Below are 24,605 nucleotides of genomic sequence, written 5' to 3'. Positions count from 1 at the left end.
TCGATTACTGATGCCATTATATACATCAGCCATTGGGTGGTTTCCACATTTTGGCTATTCTAAATGAAACTGCTATGAGTATTTTTAAAAAATGAGGATACATTTGTGTTCCCTAGGTGGGCCATGAATTCTGTAACCATTATTCCATCAGCAAACTCAGATCTCAAATCTCAGGTGATACCTGAAAACTTTTTTTTTTTTTTTTTCTGAGACAGGGTTTCTCTGTATTTCTCTGTATTGGATCCTGTCCTGGAACTTGTTCTGTAGACCAGGCTGGCCTTGAACTCACAGAAATCCACCTGCCTCTGCCTCCCAAGTATTGGGATTAAAGGTGTGCATCACCAATGCCCATCGATACTTGAAAACTTATCTATCACATATTCTAAAATGTCCCTCATAGGTTTTCTGCAGATAGAGAATTTTCTAGAATAAGTAGAATTACAGATTAATATATAAAGCAAGAGTACAAAGTAAGGAGATATTGCAGATTCTGTTTACACTGGATATAAATCAAGACTTCTTGGACCAAGCAGACTACCTGGGCTTGGGACGTGTATTTTGTAATATTCCCAGGCTGTCAATCTGTTCCAGGAAGTTATATTGCCTTTCTGAATGTCAGGATAAGGATGTCCACCTGTCAATTGACATGATCCAGCAAACATTTTTCATTTTTCGCTGCAAAAGAAAACTGGGCCAAGGGAAAGATGACCATACCCAAACAAAAGCATTATAAGGAAATATAAGCAGTGTTTTTTTTTTCTGCTTACCCTTTCCCCACATTTATTTTTGCTTGCGTTTTTTTTTTTTTTGGCGGGGGGTGGGGGGGAGAGGGATAGGATCCCACGTAGCCCAGGCTAACCTCAAGCTTACTATGTGGCTGAGGATGACCTGGAGCTTCTGGGTCTCTGTCTTGTTGGGACTGCAGGTATGTACATCATAGCTGATCTGTGCAGTGCTGGGGATCAAGACTAAGGCTCTGTGTGTGTGAGGCAAGCACCCTACTAACTGAGCTACACCCCCAGCCTGCTCCTTCTTCTTTAAGAACAATAAATGACAAAGCTCAAAAGTGGGACATCAAACTGCAGCTGGAGAACTTGGGGTACAGCTCCATAGAGCACCCATTTAGCATGTGCCACCTTAGGGGCCAAGGCCATTGTGTTCAGTTCTGCTTCTTATCCAGCCCAGGCAGCTTCCTGTCCTAATGCTCAGCTGGTATTGCAACATACCACGTGCAAATGGCCCTGGGGAGCCAGTGATGGAAGTGGATGTGGCTCAAACATTTTCCTCTGTGAGAAGGAACAAGCCAGATACTATTCTTAGGAAGAAAAGAATATGCTATTTCTTTTCCTATAAGTAAGCTCAGCAAATTTGACCTTCCGCCCCCCACATCTGCACAAGGGTTTTCATTATTCAGAGTCAAACACAGAGGCATTTTGTGTCTCACTAACCTAGGCCATGTTGGTCTGCTCCAAGGGCCGATGCTCAGGAATGGCAGGGAGCATTATAGGCTGTGGTGCTAGGCATTTCCAGCCAGCTCTCTCTTCATATGCATATCCATAATCACTCTCCTTCTCTCTCTCCAGCTCTCTCTTTATATTCATTCTCATTCCATTCTCCCCGAGCCTCCCCGCCACCTTTTTTTTTTCTATAACGGAATATAGCTGTATCTTCTTCAGTCACTGGCCCCTCAACAGTGATTGGTAAATTTAAAATGTTCATGGACATTAAATCCCATGAAATTTGCAAAGTCTACACGAGCTACTAGCTTTGGTTAGAAAATAATTTAGGCTGGTGGTGGCGTATGCCTTTAATCCCAGGACTAGGGAGGCAGAGGCAGTGAATCTTTGAGTTCGAGGCCAGCTTGGTCTAAAGAGCAAGTTCCAGGACAGCCAGAGGGGTCACAAAGAGAAACCCTGTTTCAAAAAAAAAAAAAATGGCAAAACTAATTTAGACTTTTGCATACCATGAAATTAAATTCATTTATAACAGCTAGAAAAGAGAGATACCATGTGCCAAAGGGTCATTGAACAGGCAAGACCAGACAGACTTCCTGCGATCAACCACGCATTAGACCCAGGGTAGTGAGCCTTTCAGGAGAACTGCAGGTAAGTAGTTTACAAACGATGTTAGAGCAACTGCCTTGCAGGAGTGGAACAAAGTGGCTTTGAGTTCTGAGAGGAAGTAGTTTATACCAGGAAGAAAGGGTGGAAAGTAGTGACTCACATAGCACCCTTCGGGTTCAAGTTAGCTTAGTGACACAGGGAGGAAAGTGTATATATACCCTGGGGTGTAAGAAAGGGAACCAGAGGTTGTGGTACTGTGGGGGGGGAGGGGGGACACAGGCAGCCAGGGGCAGGTCTCCTCAGACACAGGAGCATGCACATTTGGCTGCAGCATGCAGATAACTACTGAGGAGAAGTGAGGAGGCTAAGGGCACCATCCTCTGAGTGCCACACGGGCAAGTACATTCCTTCATCAGTACAGTTCTTCACTCTATAAGGGTGCTCTGAGCCTCCTTCCTCCACCAGATGGACCCTTGAGCTCTGGCCTGGACATGCTTTTATCTGTGTCTACCAAATGAACCATAGCGTGGTGGACTCCAGAAGGCTGCGCACCCAGGCCAGCCTGAAAGTCAGGATGCAGGAGACTACTTTCCCCTGCTTTTTTTGTTTGATACCAGAAGACCAAGAGAAGAAGAGTTGACTCCATTTCCTCACCAAGTTTCAGTAGGTGTAGATCAGTCTGTGTAGCCCTGGCTAGCCTCAAACTCATAGAGATTCACCTGCCTCTATCTCCTGAATGTTGGGATTAATGGTGCAGCAAGATTATGGTGATTTTTTTTTTTTTTTTTTGGACAGAATCTTACTATGTAGCCCTGGCTGGTCTGCAATGCCTATGAAGACCAGGCTGGCCTTTAAACTCACAAAGATCCACCTGCCTCTGCTGCCTAAGTGCTGGGATTAAAGGTGTGCACCAATCACATTCTCTCCCCTGAGCCTTCTGGGATGGAACTGACCACTATACAGGAGATAGCAGTACAATCCAATACCAGCCTCAGGACCCACCCTGTCATCTAATGCTTACTTTGGCCAGCCGTGCTCGCTTGATGAGGTCGTTGAGTTTGCGCACTGCAGCCTTCTGGGGCAGGCTCTGGATGTCTCTGAAGAGGTCCTGTGCCTCAGCCTCGAAGAGCCGGCGGTTGTCTGTGTTCTGCAGAGGCTGTGCCCAAAATGAGCCAATGTAGACTCGAAGTACCTCAGGTGTGTTGATGACCTTGCCCAGAGACCACATGAGGGCCCCATAGACTCGCATCAGCTGCTGTGTGTCCACTTGGTCAGCCTTGTTCAATACCACTCGAATTTTGTCATCCTGGCCCCGGAAGGCCTTGATCGCCTCTGAGAACTCATCTGAGATGTCCAATTTGTGAGCATCAAAGAGTAGGATGATTCTGTCAACCCTCTCAGCAAACCACTGTAGGACCTGGCAGAAGTCATACCCTGGATGGAGAGAAGGGTGTTAGTGTGCTGAACACTTTGAGGGACATGGTTGTGGGAGAGCTCCAGTAAAGAAGAACACTGAATCTGAGGCAGCAGAGACGATGACCTGAAAACCATTTCACATGAGGTCCCCTGGGATAGATGTGTGTAGTTAACACTGGGGATCTGGCACCCTTCCATGGAAAGGGTCAGAAGGGGTCTCTGGTCAGTTTGATGAAGCACCACATGTTGGCAGATCTACTTGGTACTCATGATTCTGACTTCACCTAGTACAGGTCTTTGGATTGGTGGCAGAACTGACCTCCAGTCTTGACACTGAGGCCATGGGCTAAAGGTTCGCTCTTTGGACAAGTCTTACTGTTCAGAAAGCATCTGAGATGAAGAAGGAAGAGAGCCCGGAGGCCACCTGCAGGTTCCAGGGTGTCCAGCAAGCATGGGAATGGAGGAATTTGTTTTAGCCCACGTTTATAGAGTGCTGAGGAGGCCAAGGGTTGTCTGGGAAAAGTTGTGACTGATATTTATCATGAAGATTATTTATAGCTTAAGTGTGTTTAAAAAGTATTTTAAAAATCTGTCACATATGGTCATTTGCCAATTTCCTTTTTAAAATGAACAGGGCCACAACAAATTCCACTGAGTATGTTTGGCCACCTACCAATCTGTCCCAAATCAAGCAGTTAAGTAAACACTCTTCCTGAGGTCAAGACTTTTAGCCATCTCCCCCAAGGAAGCAGGTTCCCAGGAGAGGCACACAAGGAGGCCAGTGCCCAAATAATTTCAATAATTTCAAACTCATGTCAAATCTAGTAAATAATGTGATGAGTGCTGAGGTAGCTACCACATAATTTTAACATTTTACCTTGCTTACTGCAAATACTTTTTAAAAATCAAGCTTGGTTTATTCGGATAACAAAATACCAGACAGCAAAAAGAATAAACTAGATCTTCACCTGTCAGCACAGATGAGTCTCTACAAACAAACATGCAACAACAACACAACAAAACACCCTTGGGGGTAGTTTCTGGAGAGATGGTTCAGTGGTAAAGAGCACTGGCTGTTCTTCCAGAGGACCCGAGCTTGGTTCCTAGCATCCACATGGTACCTAATAACTGCCTTAACTCCAATTCTAGGAGATCTGACATCACCTTCTGGCTTCCATGGGCACTGCATTATACCGTTGCACAGACTTACATACAAGCAACCATTTGTACATATAAAACAAAAACAAATCTTAAAAAGAAAAATGCTACTCTCCATAAACAAGTAAGTGTTGAGTAGAAATTGATTTCAAATAGATGAGTAATGTCAGACGCGGTAGCTCATATGCAAGATTCTATCACTTGAGAAGTGGAGGCAGGAGGATTGCTACAAATCTGAGGTCAGCCTGGGTTACAGAGTTACCCTCCTCTCAAAAAAATTTAAAAAAGATGACTATAGAATGGTGACATTGACATAAAATGTTAAATACCGGGCAGTGACCAGCATCCTGTGGATATACTGCAGCAAAGCCCAAACTGTTAGCACCAACCTAGGATGCTGGCTGGGGATGGAGTTATGGGTCCCAAGGCAGGTGAGGAAGTACCCAGGGAAGAATGATCTTGTAAGACAAATGAAGAGGCGTGTGGACTAAATTTTTCACCCTTTGAAAAATGGGTATAAGGGGAGAAAATATACAAGCAAACTAGAATTAGTAATAAGTTTATTTTGTTTGTCTGTTTGACTTTGAAATAGGTATTATTATATAAGTGCCAAAGGAAGCTTGTTGTCCTTGTGGATAAGTTGAAAGAGCAGCATTGCTAATGTTGGCATATGGTGGCTCTTCCTCTCGGGCCACCTCAGTTGATTACTGTGAAGCAACATGTATTAAATTATAGTCTAAATTAAAAGGCCGGGTGTTGGTGGCTCAAGCCTTTAATCCCAGCACTCGGGAGGCAGAGGCAGGAGGATCTCTGTGAGTTCGAGGCCAGCCTGGTCTCCAGAGTGAGTGCCAGGATAGGCTCCAAAGCTACACAGAGAAACCCTGTCTTGAAAAACCAAAATAAATAAATAAATAAAAATTTATGATTTGTAAACAATAATATTCTGGTCTGGGGATGTAGCTTAATGATAGAGCACATATGAGGACTTGGGTTGGATCCTTAGGTGCAAACACACTTACACACACAAGGAGATAGGTGGATGGATGGATGGATGGATGGATAGATAGATATAGACAGATAAGATAGATAGACAGACAGACAGACAGATAGATAGCTAGATCAAGTACAGAAGCAGTGAGCAGCTCTCAGTGCTATCCTGCTACTGGGAACAGAGCTGCTATGCAAGTTCACTCTAGGTGAAGCCATTACACATCTCTGGAGGAATGGCCCCTGTCCAAGTTTCCTCTTATTAAAGTAACAATGGGAATCAAGAAGTGCAGGAGGGTAGAGCTGTAGTTTTGTGTCACTAAATAGGTAAAAAGGACTGCTTGTCACATGCCAGATGATACCATCAAGAGTAGAAACCACTGAACATCTCAGAAGAGAGCACAGAGTATTCAAAAGGGGGAGAGGTTGGTTTGCTCAATTTTGCCATTTCAGTCATTTTGTAAGGCTCTAGTTCACTGGCATCTAATATGCTCTTACTGTTGTACAATCACTATCACCCATTTCCTAAACTTTTTCATCTTTCCAATTAAAAATTTAACCCATTAAATAATACTTCTCTATTTCCTCTATAAGGCATAGGGAGCTTGAATGAGCGAGGTCCTGAGAGAATGTGTGCTATTGACATGAGCTGGCCATGTCAAAGACCCCAGAGCCTTAGACCCACAGAGGCATGGCAAAGCCTCCCCACTGGGGTGAGGTCTAGAGGCATGGCAAAGCTTTCCTTGGATGAGAGAGAAGAAATGCAAGTGTTGACAGTATGTTTAGAGTATGTGCACCATAGCTCCCCACCACCCAGCGTTTATGACCTGAAGCCTGCTCCCTACAGAGACTGTTCCTGCAGAAGAGAAGTTAGCTAAACTCATCCCCTTGATCCAGCCGTGTACCATAAACCCTGCCTACTTGTTTATCTGTATGCAATAACTCAATCTTCTTGTTAGCTGTATTCAATAACTCTGTATTTCTGTTAAACTGGATATAATAAGCACACTGAGCTTCCAGGGTGCTGTGGTTTCTCCAGCCAGGAGAGCAGACTACCCAATCCCATTTTTTTTGTGTGTGTATCTGGCTGTGTTTGTCTTTTCTTCATTCGCTCACTACCTCAGTCAGGACCATTCCTGGAGCTGTGCTGGATGCAGAATCCCCCATCTCCCCAATTTCTTGGAACAGCATTCTCCTTTCTAGGTTTATAAATGTGACTATTGTCAGTGCTATGTATAAATGAAACATACAGTACTGTCCTTTGTAACATGGCACAATAAAAAAATCATTTAGATTATAGTGTGTGTGTGTGTGTGTGTGTGTGTATGTGTGTGTGTGTGTGTGTGGTATATGTGGAGGAAAGAAGACAATATAAAGTGTCCTGCCTGCTTGATCACTTCTTGCTTTATTCCTTTGGGACAAGATCTCTCACTCAACCTTATTTTATTTTATTTCTCAAGACAGAGTCTTGACTGGCCTGTTGACCAGGCTGTGCTGAACCTCACAGGTATCTGCCTGTCTCTGCCTCCAGAGTGCTAGAATTAAGGGCATGTGCCACCATGACCCTAAAGATTTTTATGTTTGTTTGTCTGTGTGCACTCGTCTGTGTGTGTGTGTGTGAATGCCACATGTGTGCAGGTGTCTATGGAGGCCAGTGGAGGGTGTCCGATCCCTTGGAGCTGGAATTCAGGCTGTTATGAGCTGCCCAAGGTAGGTGCTGGGAACATAGAACTCAGGGTCTCTGGAAGAGCAGGATGTGCTCTTAACCGCTGAGTTATCTCTTCAGTACCCTTCTTTGGTTTATAAATTCTTTAACGACAGGGACCACCTTCTTCACAGCTGCACACATTGTTGTGGGCAGTGTGGGTTTAGACACAGAAGTGCCTTGAATCTAACCCTGCTTACATCATAGTAGGTTTGTGACTTTGTGCAAATGGCCTAATTTCTGTTACCTCATTTGTAAAATGGAGCCCACAACAGTACCCATACCTTTTAGGGCTGCAGTCTTAACATATGAGGCATTTAGAATCATCTTAGCACTTAGAAAACTGTCCAGAATATTATCTACTAGTTATAGTAAAAAAACCCAGAATTTTATATCCAGTGCTTGAGGCACAGTGAGGTCACAGTAAACGGCTGTCAAAAGATGATTGGCTACGGTGAAATATAATCTAGATCTAGAGAAAGAGGATATTCCTGAGGGACTTTATAAAACTCAGGTTGCTAACTTTGTCCAGCCCCAAACTGAAACAATCCAGCCACCTCTTAAAAGGCTTGTAAAAAGGGATACATGAAACACGGGCCCACCCCTGACACATGAACTAGAGTGAAGGAAGCCAGTTACTAAAGAGCACACACTAAGCAATTTATCTACATGAAATTCTGGGACAGGCAAAATTAGACATCAGTGCTGCCTGCAGCAGGGGTGAGGCTGGGACTAAACGACTGGAACAAGGTGGGACCTTCTAGGGGTGATGGAGTTCTATCCTTTGATGAAGGTAGTGGCTACATGTGTGCACACATTTGGTACAACTTTCCAAACTGCACAGTTACAAGAGATACATTTTATTATAGGTTATATGAACATACACATATGCATACATGTTTGAAGGCTGCAGAAATTGCATAGCAACATCCTCCTTTGGTGCTCAAGATATTTTTTTAAACATTCATTTAATTGTTTTTAGACTTATTTTATGTATATCAGTGGTCTGCCTGCATGTACGTATGTGCACCATGCATATTCCTGGTGCCCATGCAGATGAGAAGGTGGCACCGGATCCTCTGGAACTGGAGCTACCAATAGTTGTGAGCCACTATGTGGAAGCTAGGAACTATGTGTGGGTCCTCTGCAAGAGCCATAACTGAGCTCTTCACAACTGAGCCACCTCTTCAGCCCTACTCATTTAATTATAAACATTTCAACTCTTTAAGACACTCCAGTGGGCCAGGCGTTGGTGGCGCATGCCTTTAATCCCAGCTCTCAGGAGGCAGAGTCAGGTGGATCTCTGTGAGTTCAAAGGCAGCCTGGTCTACAGAATGAGTTCCAGGACAGGCTCCAAAGCTACACAGGGAAACCCTGTCTAGAAAAACAAAACCAAAAAAAAGACCCTCCAGTGGAAATTTTATTGATATAAACAAAAAGGAGATAAAATCAACCCCAATTTTAAAGCTTTGGGAGCTGGGAAAAGGGTATGTGCCCTTTGGAAGATTCCAGCTTGGCATTCCTGGCTCCACGTTCCAGGAACAAAGGGAGGGTCAGGAAGGAAGGGGCCCGTCCATCCAATCAGAGGCTTCCCGTCACAGGGCCTGTGGAAACTGGTCCTCATTTGGGCCAAAGAAAGAGGTGCCAGGAAATGGGTTTGTAGTTGCTCCCTGGCTCAGGTAAATACAAGTCAGAGGACCCGAGGAAGCAAATTTGGCAGTCTATTTTTAATAAAGAGGAGGGGGTGCTTAAATTTCTCCCCAGAGCCAAATTTCTAATTACACAAGTTTTAAACAAGATGTGTGTCAATAAAAGGATGTAAAACAATGGAGGACAGTCAGAACCAAGGCCAGGTTCTCTCTGGGTCCTCGTGTGGCCTTGGGGTGGCCTTTAGTTCCTGTTCTAACTTTTCCTCTTCACAAAGGCTGGTTCTACCTCCCAGAGTTAACAGTTCTAGTTCTAGTTGGAGTCCTGATACTCTACCCCAAAACTTCTGTGTTGGTTTGCTAGCATGATCCCAAGGTCTCCTGGGCCTCCTAGTCAACCTTGTGTCCCTCTAGTACCCAGCTGGTGAGTGTCCATAAGAGATAGGCACTGAGAATGCTGGCCATGCTCCTCCCACCCAGCCAAACTGCCTTCTTGTCCTCAGGCTTCTTCCTCTCCAATCCAGCCCTATAACTCCTAACTCTTCAGAACTGCGAGGACCCTCAGTGCTCGGAGAATCAATGTTTACAGACTAAAGTTTCCATGACTAGCCCGTGCCTCACCACTGGGTCACCCTCCCCACCTATAAAGCACATAGGGCTCTTTGTTATGTCTCAGAGGCACCTGTATTTTCCAGTCTCTATACCTTTGCCTGTACTTTCTTTCTGCCTGCCCTGACTGGCTCTGTGTGACCGTCCATGTGACCGTCTATGGGGTCCCTTCCCCAGTGCAGCAGGACAGGACTTCCTTCCTGCTACAGGCCTCTGTACAGGCCTGTATAGAATAGGCCTCTCTACAGGCCTATTCTCTACTTCAGGCTTTGGAGTGTCTCCCAGCCCAGGCACCCACTGGACTAGATACCACAGAAGTTGGAGAGCAGGGCGGGGTCTTAACTATGTTTGTTACCCAAAAGCCCGCTGCAGTTGCTTTATACCATCTAAGTCAGGTTTTCTCTGACATGTGCTTACAACACCACTGATTTTCCTTTCATAACACTTAATGTGCAATGATCTATTTGTCTGGTGATTTGAAGATGTATATTCAGGTCTGGAGAGATGGCTCAGTGGTTAATAACATGTGCTGCGTTTCCAGAGGACCCAAACTTGGTTCTTAGCACCCACAAAGGGGGGGTTCCCCTTCTCACTCTGTCCACCACTACATATTCAGGGTCTACTACTGAACATAGTAAATGTTTAATAATAAATTTGTCTTTTTTTTCAAAAAAAGTAAAAATGGAACTAGCATATGATCTGGTAGCAATTTCTGGGTATTTATAGAAAAGAACTGAAGTTGAGACATACAGCTTGCACTCTCATGTTAAACGTAGTACTGTTTTAGAGTCAAGCTTGGGTGTATGCATAAGGAGAATGTGGTAAATTCCTAGTGCAGAATACCATTAGCTTTAAAGAAACAGGAAATTCTGCAGCATGTGGCAATGTGACAACATGGATGGACCTTGGGGACATTCTAAATGAAATAAGCCAGACTATAGACAAATGCAGACACTGTGTGATTCTACCTATGAGATATTAGAGCAGTCAAACTCACAGACTCAAAGAGGGGAATGGTGGCTTCTAGGGCTTGGGGAAGAAGGGCCAGCAGGCAGAATAGTTCAGCTATGCCAGATGAAAGAGCACCATGCCCAGAGTTAATTCTATCCTGGATGTAAAAATTTGGTAAGAGAGGCCAACAAGATGGTACAGTGTGTAAAGTCACTTGTCACCAGGTCTGACAATCTGAGTTCGATCCCTGGAACCCATTTGGTGGAAAGAGAGAACTAATTCTTGTATTTTCTCCTCCCGTTTCCAGGAATGTGCTGTGGTCCATGTACCCCTACCACTCAAACATTCAAATGAGTACATTTCTGTTTGTTTTTGTTAGAGGTGGGTGGCAGAAGGAAAGAAAATTATAAGGACACTAGATTGCCTGTTAAATACTATGACCACAATAAAATATAAAAACAAATATGTCTTAGCCAACGGGTTCACTTGAACAAGCATCATTTTCTTAGCAACTTGGATGATATAGCTGCTTAAATAGTTCTAGAAAAAGGCTGTTCCCTAACTACAGGAAGTGTAAATCATCTAAAAATAAACATCAACTATCTGGGTCCACTCAGGCATTCTAAGTATATTTTTAAAAACATGCACTTGAGTTAACAATAACGTCCACTTCAGTTAGGCCTGTGTGGGAAGACTTTTCATTGTTTCCAGGCTGATTTTGCCTTACAACTAACAAAGTATTTTTCTGGACATTTCATTGTTGAGAGAGAAGTGACAGCTAAAAATATGCAATAGGAAAAAAAATATGCGATAGGTGTACCTATTTACTGGTTCTTGCTCCAAGAGCTTCCTAGAGAATCATCTCAGCAGTTCTTGTAACACTCCTGCAGGGTGCTACCATTTCTCCTGACCTGTAGACAGGAGCTGACTACAGAGGTCATCTAACTTCCCCATATACATGGCCCTTTCCCAGAGTAACAGGAGCCAAACCCAGGCATTCTGACCCAAGTGTGGCACCACAGAGATGTTGGGAGGATTACCAAGGATTCCTTTTCTGTCTATAATATTTTTGGGGGATGGGGGTTCAATTTCTAGCATTTTTGAGATAAAGGCTACACTGGCGTACCCTTCACTACCCTGAGGGTGGAGTAGCATCTCCTCAACTATGTAGTACAGCCCCACACCCTGCTCAAGAGACCCCATTAACTGTGTGTTTCAGAGAAGGGACAAGCTGGGAGTAGTAGGACTCAGGGAGAATACATGCTGTGGTAACCCTGTCTGCACAAGAAGATCCTGAAAAGAGGTTTTTTTTTTTTTTTTTTTTTTTTTTTTTGTGGATGTTCAATGTGAGTTTCCCCCCAAAGATTTCAGTGGGTAATGGCTACCTCTTGAGGAACACACTAGCTAGAACAAGATTCCTGAGCTCAGGAGCAGTCCCTGCCTCAGCACATCTGGCTTGAAGGAGGTTTGGCCAAAATTTAGATACAAACAAGGTCCAGATAAGCCCAGGACCTGGGCTTCGTGATGTTTACTTGCTTCCCTTCCCATCCTTCTCCCTCTGGGATTCAGTCCAAGACCCTGTAAATCAGATTGTCTATGCCTGTTTCCTTGTAAAACAAACAAGACAACGTCATAGCCTGTCCCTCCAGTAGCAGGAGAATAGAGACTAAAATATCAAGGCTGATGATACACCTAGAACCCACATGGTGGAAGGAGAGCACACACTCCCAGAAGCTGTCTTCTGACCTCCACACATGCACAGTGTGCCCACAGAATGCCCACCCAGAATAAATAAAGTTAAAAAGATGAACACATAAAAGAAGCCAGTCAGCAGAGAAAGACCAAGGACACTTCCTTAGCTGGGCTTTATATAACAACAAAACATGTATGGACACCCCCCTCCCCCCACCAATGTAGGAGAAGCAGGTGCTACTTACATGTCCTATAAAGGGGTCATGGAGGTTAAACTTCAAGACTTTACTCTCTTTGGGGGTACTTTCCATTTCTTCATAAAGTATCTCTATTCTTATTTCTAACCAATCCTTTTTCCTGAAAGGTAACAGCTTAAAACTGGGTACTCTTTGCTCCCAGATGTGCCTGTAACAGTCCTCAGGTGGTAAAGATAATGGCAGAGCAGATTTGTAGGAATATATTTAGACCATCAGGAAAAGCATCACCCTGCAGAGTCAGTCCATTGATACAGGACAGTGCAAGGTTCTAGGAGAATCCTAGCCCAGTGAATTCTACTGCTTCTTGTGTGGCCAAGTGAAAAGGAAAATAGTTTCCTATCTTACTTTCTATCTCAGATTGAAAATTAGGTCAAGAGGCTGTCTCACTTAAAGGGACCTGGGCACTGGAAAAAGACAGAATGTTGTGTAACACGTGAGATTCTTTTCAGGAGAGGGACGTTGCTAAGCATCTACCAACGTGACACATAGAAATCTTATCACTTAGACTAGCTAACTATTCCACATTGCCAGGCCTCAGTTTCCACATCTGTGAGGTAAGACTGGTGATCACTAAGGAATTTTTTGAATCTTAAGCTTCTAGCTGTTTATATGGTTCTGGATGGGAGACTATGAAAAGCCAGATGCTTGGGATACCTGGTTTAGCTCAGTGTCCATTGAATACAGGCATCCACTAGTTAACAGCATCAGCCTAAGGAGGCTATAGGAGTACTGAAAATTAGTAAGCAACAAGTCTCATTTATTATATTCCTTCCATATGGAACTTGTGTGCACTACAGCATTTGGGCTAATCTGAAGGTCCTTGACTGTTTCCATTGGGGTAAATAGTTTGTCCTAAAAGTTTAATTTCCTTGTGACCTGATTCCAAACAATTCTATACTGAAAGAAATTACCAGAGGAAAGGTCAAAGGATGCTTAAAAAGTGATTGGCCTCGGCCTTCCAATATTGCATCAAAATTAACAGCATCAAGGAATCAGTGTCAAACATGAAAAATACCCATTCTCTCTCTCTCTCTCTCTCTCTCTCTCTCTCTCTCTCTCTCTCTCTCTCTCTCTCTCTCTAAGTGGACTTTGTGTACATTAGACAGGAAACTTCTACACATCTATAAATCAGAAAATTCAGCTTGGCAAACATTACTTGAGTTTTCTTGAGGCAAAATGTCAATATTATCAGGCTCCACCCAAATGTGATAAGGCCAAACACTGACAAATAAGGCTCTGACCTTGACAATGAATCTTGTCATTCTCAGGTTCAGAGGGGCAAAAGACAATGAATCTTCAAGCCATGTGTTTTAAAGAGAAATGGCAAACTGAGGTGATAGGATCAAGAAAGGCCTTCAAAGCAATTTCTGACCCCAACCCAGCCTGCCCTTGCTTTGCGTGTTCTGTGAGGCTGGGAGAGCAGCCAGATGATGACGATCAGCACCAGCAACTAAGTTATGGCTCGCCAAACCATTACTCAGAGATTTTCTGGGGTTATGTCACAAATGAAAAGGCAGATCAAGTCAGCAGGGACCATGTGAGTCCACAATGAGCTCTTACAAAAATAAAAGACTAACTTTTTTTACCAAGCAAAGTTCATATGTTATAGCTATAGTTACCAACAGTACAAAATAGTCAAATAAAGCCTGGTGTTGTGGTGCCAGAGGAAAGCAGATCTCTAGGAGTTAAAGGTCAGCCTGGTTATATAGTGAGACCCTATCTCAAAACAGAAATGAAATAAATAAACAAAAAATCGACATGAAATATGTGAAATGGGGGTATCTCCAGGAAGCAGCCATGACACATATGAGAAATATCACCAGGTACAGGAAAAAAAAGACCATGTGAGAAAAAAACTAGAATTGTGACAGGAACTGGGCGTCACCAAATAATTCCTTTTCCTGACTGCTCTCTGTGGCAGGTTTCGCCAACTCTAACCTTGCTTGAATTCCCTGGCTTTCCCTAGCTCTACTGTCAAGTATAAATATCTGATTTACCCTTCCCCCTTTACTTTTGTTCCCTGAAGAACAAATGAAAAAAGGTTTGGTCTGCCTCTGAGTCCCAGACTTGGCCAAGCTAACCCTGAGATCCTGGTCCACCTATCCTGGGTCTAATCATATCTCTATACTATAAACAGTGACCAACAGGTCTATTATTTACCACAGCTTTAAGCTAAATGGCTTGTACATGATACCTGCTTTATCTTTAGTACCCTGTGCTGGGATCTGAGTTCACGTTAGCCTCCTCCAGACCCTCTGTGAGCTTGCCTGTATCTCAGGACCTGTTATGTTCAGCTCTCCCACATCCACAGGCTTGTCTGGAGGAGAGAGGAACTACTGCACACACGACTGTGAACCCTGAAGTCAGTCTTTCTCTGTGCTTCATGGCTACTGAGACTAGCTGACATCTATGGAGCCCCTCTGTATTTACATGGACTATCTGGTATTTTCTTCTTGTTCTGTGGAAGGGTGCATGGAGGCTTGAAGTGGTAAAATATCTTGCTTAGGTCACCCACTTTGTGGGAGGGTCTAGGAAATGGAAAGATATTCCAGGAAGCATTTCTCAGCATGCTGTTTCTCTACTACCCAGAAATGTGCATTTGTAATCATCTCACCCATCATACCCCTCTCAGGAGGGGAGCAGAGACTATTATATGTTTTTTTTTTTTTTCCCCACATGTAACAGCAGGGATTGAGGCACTCTGAAAAGAAAGGCCCCATTATACTGGGGAAGCTATTAAAAATTTCAAAGTACAAATGAGAACTGTGAAAAAAATCTTTATATTCATTAGAGGTTGGTAAAAACCGTACCTTCCAAAGAGATCTGAAATACTTAGAGGAGTGAAGGGATAGGTGGAGAACCACTACTTCAGACCATGATTCCCTTCACCTGGTCACCTGGTGACCTCTGCTCTCACTAGAGGTTCTTCCCTGGGAGATACTGGTCAGCCTCAGAGCCCAGCATAGTGCTGGCTCAGGTAGCCTTTTCCGAGAGGAAGGAGAGGCTCCAAGGGGACACAAGCTCTAAGTCTAGGAGAGCTGTCAAATTTGTCAGCATCTTATCCTTTATATGTTTAGGGTAGAAGGGTGTATTGGGTGTCTGACTCAGAAGTAGTGGCCTAATGATGCTCCCAAATCCTCAAGCGGGGCTCTCTTATATCAGAATTCCCCAAGCAGCTGCCTCTGGTCCCCACCCAGGAGGCGGTGGCAACTGTGTCTCACCCTGGAATTTATCACTTCACTTTGCCATGCATCACTTACAACAAAATTAATTTGGGAGCAGGAGAAAACAGGGCTGGATACAAGAAGACCCAGAAACACCCTGGTATCAAGCAAAGAGAAACACAGTCAACAATATAAACTGACCAGTAGTCTGCAGGCAAGAATGTCCGGATGTTCATAATGATAATTCTGGGTAATCAAGAGAAGTTTAAAAAGATAACCCTTCAATGGCTTCCTGTTATTCCCAGAGCAAAATCTATGTACTTCTACTCTTGGCCTCCAGCACACACCTGTATGTCCTCCTGGGCCGCCTCATGCACAGTCCTGGTTACTCACCAGTGCACCCTGAACTCAGCAGATCTTATTACCCCTCCCCATTAGCTTTTGCCAATGCAGCGTCTTCTGCAGTGTCTCTCTCAACTCTGCTAGGCAAACTCCTCGTTCTTTTTTCTGTGGTTCTAGGGATTAGATCAAAAGCATACTAGGAAAGCCCTCTACCAGTGAGTGTTACACATCCCTACCCTTACCTGCCATTCTGTATGTCCAGCCTATGCTTATAGTAGGAACACCACTGGTTGTGGGATACCAAGACTTCCTTTTTAAGCCTCTGTTTCAACTTGCATTTGTTCTGTATTTTGGCTCATCCTTCACCTCAACAGTATCTGTTCTACAGAATTAACCAAGCAACTGTCTTGTTGCTGAAATCTAAAGCAATAGGCATGATTAGAAGGTGTTGAAGAGTTTGACCAGGAACACCTGGCAGAGTGTGACAACCATTATAGGAAAACCTCCTTCTCCCCTTTCTACTGTCCTTGATATGAGAACTGCAAGGTGGTATGTAGTCTCCCCACAACTGCCACCAAAATCCCTGAAAAAAAATAGACCTAGTATCTAGAGAGCATCTTCTTTAGGGTTTCTACTGCTGTGATAAAACCCCATGACCAAAAGCAGCTTGGGGAGGAAAGGGTTTATTTCAGCTTACAGTTCCACTTCACAGTCCATTACTAGGGCAGGGACCTAGAGGCAAGAGGTAACGCAGAGACCATGGAGGAGTGCTGCTTATTGGCTTGTTTTGCCTGTTTTCTTATACAGTCCAGAACTACCTGCCAAAGGGTAGTATCATCCATAGTGAGCTGGGTTCTCTCACCTACAGGCAAATCTCACAGAGGAATTTCTTCAAATGAGATTCCTTCTTCCCAGATGACCCTAGCTTGTATCAAGTTGGCATAGAAACTAGCCAGCACAAACAGCAAAATATTAATTACATTGCTTTCCAAGGTTGCCTTCTCAAGGATAAAACTGTGGACTGCATTGTCCCAGTTTGTGTACATATCTCTTACAGTTCACAACATGTGCTCTAGAACCAGTGGGCAAGAGTCCCACTCAGCTTCTCTTTAGCTGCTTTGTTTAAGCAACCATAAGACTTTGTGGTTTAAACAGCAACTCATTTTCTCTGGTAGCTCTGAGAGTTGACTGGCCGTTCTTAGTTGGGATCCCTCATTAGGTCTGATGGCTGTTATGCCTGGAGTTACCCAACTGCTTAACTGAGTGTGTGGTGTGTGGTACCTTCATTCACATTTGACTCAGGCCAACTGAGTGGCTGGCTAGTTGAGTCCTCCAGGGGATGGGTGTGAGCCTCCCCAACTATAGGAGCCTCAGGGCACAAGAGTTGGCTTCTCCCCAAGCAAACATTCCAAGAGATCCAGGTGAAACCTGCAGAGCTTCCTCTGACTTAGACTTGGGGCATTATGACATATACTTTCTACTCAATTCTACTGATCAAAAAGTGAGATTAGAGGGTCAGATCGACCAGATTCAAGGTGAGGAGACTTTACAAGGATGTGAGTTTTGGAGGCATAGTTCAGGGTGTGGTGGTGAAAACAGCTTGTTGCACAGTTATGTTTAAATTGTTTAGCTTCTCTGTGCCTCACTGGAGTCTTCTCTTCTGTAAAATGGGACAACTGCTCCTACTCTACAGAGTTTCTACAAGGAGCAAATGAGTTAATATATGGAAAGAACTCAATGTTGCACTATGCAAGTATTAGTTCATACTTATTCACAAGGGTTAGAAGCCATTTTTCCCAATTAATTTGTTTCCCAATATCTATGGAACAGTATGTGAAATGTTTTGTAATTATCAGTTGTTCTCTACATAAATTAGGAAAAATGTCTGTCTGTCTATCTATCTATCTATCTATCTATCTATCTATCTATCTATCTATCATCTATCTGTCTATCTATCATCTATCTATCTGTATTTGTTTTATATATTAAATTTAGAGTTGAGTTTAGTGACCTCTAAATTTTGTCTGGATTTGGCACCAACAGAAAGGGGTCTGTCTCCATAGCTGGGGGCTGACCCCTGGTATTTATATATAAAATATAATACAATATATATATATATATATATTGTGTGTGTGTGTGTGTGTGTGTGTGTGTGTGTTTGTTTTGTTTTTCAAGTGAAAGTCCAGGCTTTACGATTAGAAAAAAAAAAAAAAAAGCTGGGTGTTAGTGGCGCACACCTTTAATCCCAGCACTCGGGAGGCAGAGGCAGGCAGATCTCTGTGAGTTCGAGGCCAGCCTGGTCTCCAGAGTGAGTGCCAGGATAGGCTCCAAAGCTACACAGAGAAACCCTGTCTCGAAAAACCAAAAAAAAAAAAAAAAAAAAAAAGAAAAGAAGAAAAGAAAAGATTAGAAAAAAAGCAGTCATTCCTCCTGATTGATTATGCCTTAAAAGTATCAGTAAAATCTGCCAGGGCCCGGAAGATACCATTCTGAGTGTCAGTGGTGATGTGTTCATATTCAGAGCAGAAGCAGCAACACTGGTGATGTGGAATTTCCTGTGGCATCAGTAGAAAAGGAGACATGAATGTGTTTGCCAGCAAACTTCTCCAAAACAAAAAGAAACCAGGATTTCCTGTTGGAGGCTTGAGTGACAAGTGATGTTCAGCATCTCACAGCCCCAAATAATCAGCCTTAGCACCAGCCAGAAAACAGGATCTGTCAACAAATCATCAGGGGTCAGCCCCAGCTATGGAGACAGACACTTTTCTGTTGATGCCAAATCCAGACAAAGGTTAGAGGTCACTAAACTCAACTCTAAATGTAAAAATGAACTCTAAATGTAAAAATGGCTTCATGATCTGAGCCAGCAGACGCACTGTCTACAGGCTTCTCTACCACGCTACCACCCACTTCCTAATCTCAGTATTCCAAGCACCCTTCAAAACAAAACCAAATCGCCTGACATGTGTGTGCCCACTGGCTATGTGCCCATGTTCCGCACACACACCACTCCCCCACCTCCCCAAAGTCCCCATTTCCCACATTTTTGTTTCCACCCTCTTTCTGTAGTCTAGAAGAGATAACAGTAAGGGCACCCTCAGTTATCTGCCCTTGCTACACTCCAGACAGATGCCGTGGTAAGAGCTTCATATCAACAGTTCCTTTTATCTTCACCTTGGTCTGTCTATAATAATTGGCCTGTGAGCTTACCCATTTATCCTGTTGCTGAGCAAGCAGACTCCCGTTTAAGGACAGACTAATAGATCAATTGGCTATAACTAGAGTCCCCAAATGAATTTACATCTATAGGTGATGCAGCACACACTAGCCTAGAACTTTCTATATATCCCAGACTGGCTCTGAACTTTTGATCCTTCTGCCTCCTGAGTGCTAGGATTACAGGCATGCATCACTATGCTTGGTGAAGTAATTAAGTTTTAGGATAAAGGAGCCAAGACATTTTGATGGGGGAAATAATTATCTTTTTTACAAATGGTACAGGGACAGCTGGATTTCCACACAAAAAAGAAAGAAGCTGTACCCCTGACTCAAACCATATAAAACAAGTATTGATGACTTCATGTAACAGTTAAAACTATGAAACTATTAGAAAAATATATGTGCAAAATATATGTAGTCCAGACTACAGTGAAGGATGACTTTAAACTCCTGATTTTCCTGCCTCTAATTCCTAAGTGATGGGATTACTGACCTTGAATTGACCATCTCATATTAAGATGCCAAAGCACAACAACAAGGTAAGATGAACTAAACTGAAATGAAAATGGCCTGCCTATGTTGGGCTGGAGAGAAGGCTCAAAAGTTAAGAGCACTGGCTGCTCTTCAAGAGGTCTTGAGTTCAATCCCCAGCAACCACATGGTGGCTCACAACCATCTATAAAGAGATCTGGTGCCCACTTCTGGCATGTAGGCATTCATGCCCACAGAATACTATATGCATTATAAATAAATAAATCTTAAAAAAGAAAATGGTCTATATCTCATAAGATATCAATGAGACCACAGTGGAAGAAGATATTTGTAAATTATGCATCTGACTGGAATATAGCATATATAAAGAGCTGTTGCAACTTAACAATAGAAGTAGGCCCAATTAAAAAGAATAGGCAAAAAAAAAAAAAAAAAAAAAGAATAGGCAAAGAATCTGCATGGACATTTCTCTGAAGATATGCAAATGGTCAAGATGCTCAACATCATCAACTGGCAGGGAAATGCCAATAAAACCCAAAATGAGATCCTGCTTCATAACCACCAGAAGAGCTAGAATCAGTAGATACTCAGGGCTGGGAGCGTAGCCCCCTGACTGCCACTGCCACAGCTAGAGGATAGAGAACAGCAAATGTTGATGAGGATGTAGAGAATCCTCATTATTTTGATGGTAGGAATATGAAATGGTGCAGCTGCTTTGGAAAACAGTTCAATTGCTCTTCAATGGTAGCCTGGTCTACATAGCAAGTTATAGGGCAGCTAAGACTACATAGTGAGATCCAATCCAAAAGGGATGCAGGGTGGGGAGGGATGCTGCTCCTGCAGAAGATTGGGGTTCTGTTCCTAACACCCATATGGTGGCTTGTAGCCATTTATAGCTCTAGTTCCAAGAGACATTGCCTTCTTCTGATCTCTGCAGACACTAGACACACACGTGGTGCACATACATACATGCAGGTAAACACTCATGCACATGAAAAAGAATTTAAGGTTAGATATTCAGTTATAGTCCAGTCTAACAATTTTATATGAAATACATGTCCCCACAAAAATTTATACATAAATACTCAGAGGATACACACAACAGTCAAAACATTGCAAAATTCAAACATTTATCAGCCGATGAATGAATAAAATATGGTATAACCATATGACAGAATATTATGTCATCATAAGAAAGAACAAGTATTGGTATATACTACAGTGCATCTAACCCTTGCAAATATGATTTGTTCTAAACACAAACACTGACTACCTAGGTGGTCCTACTAATATTAAATATACAGATAGGCAAATCCAAAGAGGCAGGGAACAGATCAGTGATCACCTAGTTAGGGCTGAGAGGAGAACCAGTGTGACAAAGATTTTTTTTTTTTTTCCTGGGGTGGTAAATGTTTTAAACTTCACTGTGGTGATGGCTGAATCAATTCTAAATATAAGAAAACCAATGAATTACTTTTTTCTAAGGCAAGAAAATACAATGCCCCTAAAGGGAAGAGGAACCCTTCTCTTCTTCATTCAGTACTTAACCTTTGCTCCCTGCTGGATGGCCCTCTTGATTACAGCTCCTGAGGTATCAGGAGAAACACCAGCATGGCTCAGCCTTATGTGCGCTTGTATCTATGTAGTGTATGCACTCATACAAGGCCCTTCTGAGCCATCTTTCTAGCCCTGTTTCAGACAGCATCTTGCTATAATCTTGGCTGACCCGGAACTCAGAGAAGCACCTGCCTTTGCCTCACAAGAGCTGGGATTAAAGGTGTTTAAAAACAAAAACAACCCAGTTTTTTTTTTAAAAAGACAATCTCAAAATATAGCCCATATTGACATGTATGTTGGGAATTAGAGGCCTATGCTACCACTCTTGGCTCTGTTTTCTGTCTTCTCCCTTCCCCTTCCCTCTTTCATGGATATATATATATATATATATATATATATATATATATATATATGTATATATATATATTTTTTTTTCTGTGTGTTTGTATGTTTGTGTACCATGTACATGCAGTGTCAGGGAGGTCAAAAGAGGGCATCAGATCCTTTGGAACTGGAGTTATAGGTGGCTATGAACCACCAGATGGGTGCTGGGAACCAAACCTTATGCAAAAACAGTAAATGCACTCAATCTCTAAGCCATCTTTCTAGCCCCATCTTCCTGAATTTTTGAGGTGGTCTCCCATAGCCCAGGCAAACCTCAAAGTCAGGATGTAGATAAGGCTGCCCTTGAACTCCTGATCTTTCTGCCTCTACCTCCTAAGTACCAGTCCAACAGGCATGTGCCACTATGATCAGCTTCTACTATCAATGTATTAAGTTATCTACAATAACTCTAAGCAACTGGTATTATTCTATTCTACAAACCAAGCAATAATGTTCCTAAGGCCACACAACTGGTAAATAGCTGAGCTGAATTTGAATTCAGGACTTTTAATTCCCTCTGTGTTCTTCCTTCTTTATTATATTGTGCTGGCTAGTTTTTTTTTTTTTTTTTTCCTTTTGTCAACTTGATACAAGCTAGGGTCATCAGGGAAGACGAACCCTCCATTGAGAAAATACACCCCATTTTCTTGATTAATGTGAGAGGGCCTGGTTCACTGTGGGTGGTGTCACCCCTGGTCAGTTGGTCCTGATCAGTTTTAAAAAGTAGACTGAGCAAGCCAGTAAGCAGGACTGCTCCACGGCCTCTGCATCAACTCCTGCCTTGAGTTCCTACATTGGCTTCTCTCAATGATAAACTGTAACTGTGACATGTAACCCAAATAAACCCTTTCCTCCCTAAGTTGCTTTTGGCCATGGTCTTTATCACATCAATAGAAAGCAAACTAAGACATACATGGTGCTGACTCCAGGAACTTCGATTAGACCAAAGAAAATAACTTGATTATTGGTTTATACTGATTGTTACAGAAACAATCTCAGAACAAAATGAATATGCAGTATTTTAAATCAATGAACAAATATATGATGTTTGAACATTTTCAAATAATTTATTTATTTATGTGTATGCACACAATTATGCAGGTGCCTGCAAAGATCACAAGAGGGTGTCAGATCCCTTGGAGCTGGCATTACAGGCAGTTGTGAGTTTCAAGACCTGAGTGCTGGGAACCAAACTTAGGTCCCATGCAAGAGCTTTAGACTATGCTCTCAACACTACATGGGTTAGATTTGAACAACGTGGGCAGTCAAAATGTGCAGTCTTGACCTGCACCAACTCTGCAAGGCCAGCACTGTCTGGGTACTTAGGTCTTGCCTAAAAGGTTGTCTTCACAGATGCATGCACAGCCTAAGTGTAGCCAGCCCACCTCACTGACTCCTCATTGAGTATACCTCATATCACCTTCTTACACTCAATACTTACATCAATGAATAAAATCATTTACCTGTTTCTTTTTGTCTGACTCACTGTAACATAAATTCTACTAGGGTATGATTGTGTCCATCTTATTTTTTCAGTTAAGTATCTGCTGAATGAAACCTTGTATTGAGGTGAGGCATATAAGAATGTGATATATGTACAACACACCCTTAACTGGGGGGGGGGTTATACCTACAGCCTGGCACTATGCCACCCAGACCTGCTCTATCCTGGGGACTGTGGGGCCTTGGCAGGTCTCCCACAGTCTTTTACACAGCCTTCGATACTGTAGAAGACGCCTAACACCTTGCTCCAGATCTTTTAGTCTTCTAAAACAGACTTATGTGTTTTCCCTTAAATCCTTCTCCACCCCGAAAACCCAAGAGGGGAAGTTACTCTTATCTGAATATCTCTAAATGTTCTCTCTCTTTTCCTGGGCAGCCATCAAAATCCGGTCTTTTGTCTTTAAAGTTCAAAAAACTTGTCAAGTAGATGTTTGTGCTTCCCTGATTACAGTCTGTTTTTGTCTTTTCTAATTTTTCTTTCTTTCTATGCCCTTATTAATCACAGCTTGGACTTCCATGCCCTGTTTCCCAGCTCCGGCAATTCTTTTGTGATGTTAAGTTTGAGGAGTCAGGTTTGTTGGCAGTTTCTTGAAACTGCCTGTTCACAGGGTTTGCCAATAACCAGTGCAGATGCTAGTTAACAATTCTGAAGTTTGCTGCTGTCATTGAAAGACAGTTAAGTCCTCCTTGTCTCATATACCACCACGGTGTTGCTTTTATTAGCAGGGCATTTTCTGTCCTTTTATCTTTTCACCATCTACAGTTCTAGTAGTCCCTGGTTTTAATGACAGATACAAGACTTCTACATCAGAGAAAGAAATTCGTTTTTATTTGATGAGTATGAACCCTGGGAGAGAAAGTAGATTTGACATTAGAGTCAAGCCAAGAGGTTGTTTTCCTCTCTAGACTTCTTTGCATTTTTGTTTTGTTTTGTTTTGTTTCATTCTGTTTTGAGACAGGGTCTCATTCTGTAGCCCAGGCTAGTTTGCCTCAAATTTTTGCTTCCTGAGTGCTGGGATTGTAGGTGTGAGCCACCAAGCCAACCAAAGGTTTAGCTTCACTTTGTTGTTTAAGACAGGGTCCCAGGCTAGCTTCAAATTTACTATGTACCCTAGGTCATCTTTGAATTTGCTAAATCCTCCTGCCTCAATCTACCAAGTTCTGGGATTATAGAATGAGCCACCACGTCTGGCGCTTTTTTTTTTTTTTCATTTTTAAAATAGAAAAATTGTTCTATTTTTGTTGTCTTTCAAGACAAACCTCAGTCTCTGGAATCTAAAGGAAGAATTATATGCAGCTAAAATAGCCCCTCAATGCCATTGTGCTACAGAGATGTACAAGGACACTCACAGCCATGTTACAATTTTCCTCTGTGTTTCACTCAGAAATAAATGCTATGATCGGAGCTAGACTTGAAGAGGTTTGTCCCAAGTAGCTGAGAACATACTGGTTTTCATGCC

The 24,605-nt window shown here is 42.8% G+C and overlaps 1 protein-coding gene across 1 annotated transcript in view; it reads right to left on the bottom strand.

Annotated features, from left to right (window-relative positions):
• Positions 1 to 24,605, bottom strand: part of Ehd4 (EH domain containing 4) — a 71,895-nt gene that overhangs the window by 13,509 nt on the left and 33,781 nt on the right. Inside the window, exon 4 of the mRNA XM_027422135.2 lies at positions 3,085 to 3,497. Within this exon, the coding sequence (XP_027277936.1) occupies positions 3,085 to 3,497 (413 nt within the window). The remainder of the gene's footprint in view (positions 1 to 3,084; positions 3,498 to 24,605) is intronic.

Source organism: Cricetulus griseus, chromosome 6, assembly GCF_003668045.3.
Source record: "Cricetulus griseus strain 17A/GY chromosome 6, alternate assembly CriGri-PICRH-1.0, whole genome shotgun sequence".
NCBI classification, from domain to species: Eukaryota; Metazoa; Chordata; class Mammalia; order Rodentia; family Cricetidae; genus Cricetulus; species Cricetulus griseus.
Note: the sequence above shows the minus strand (reverse complement) of the source record. Positions and strands in the feature narration are given on the sequence as shown.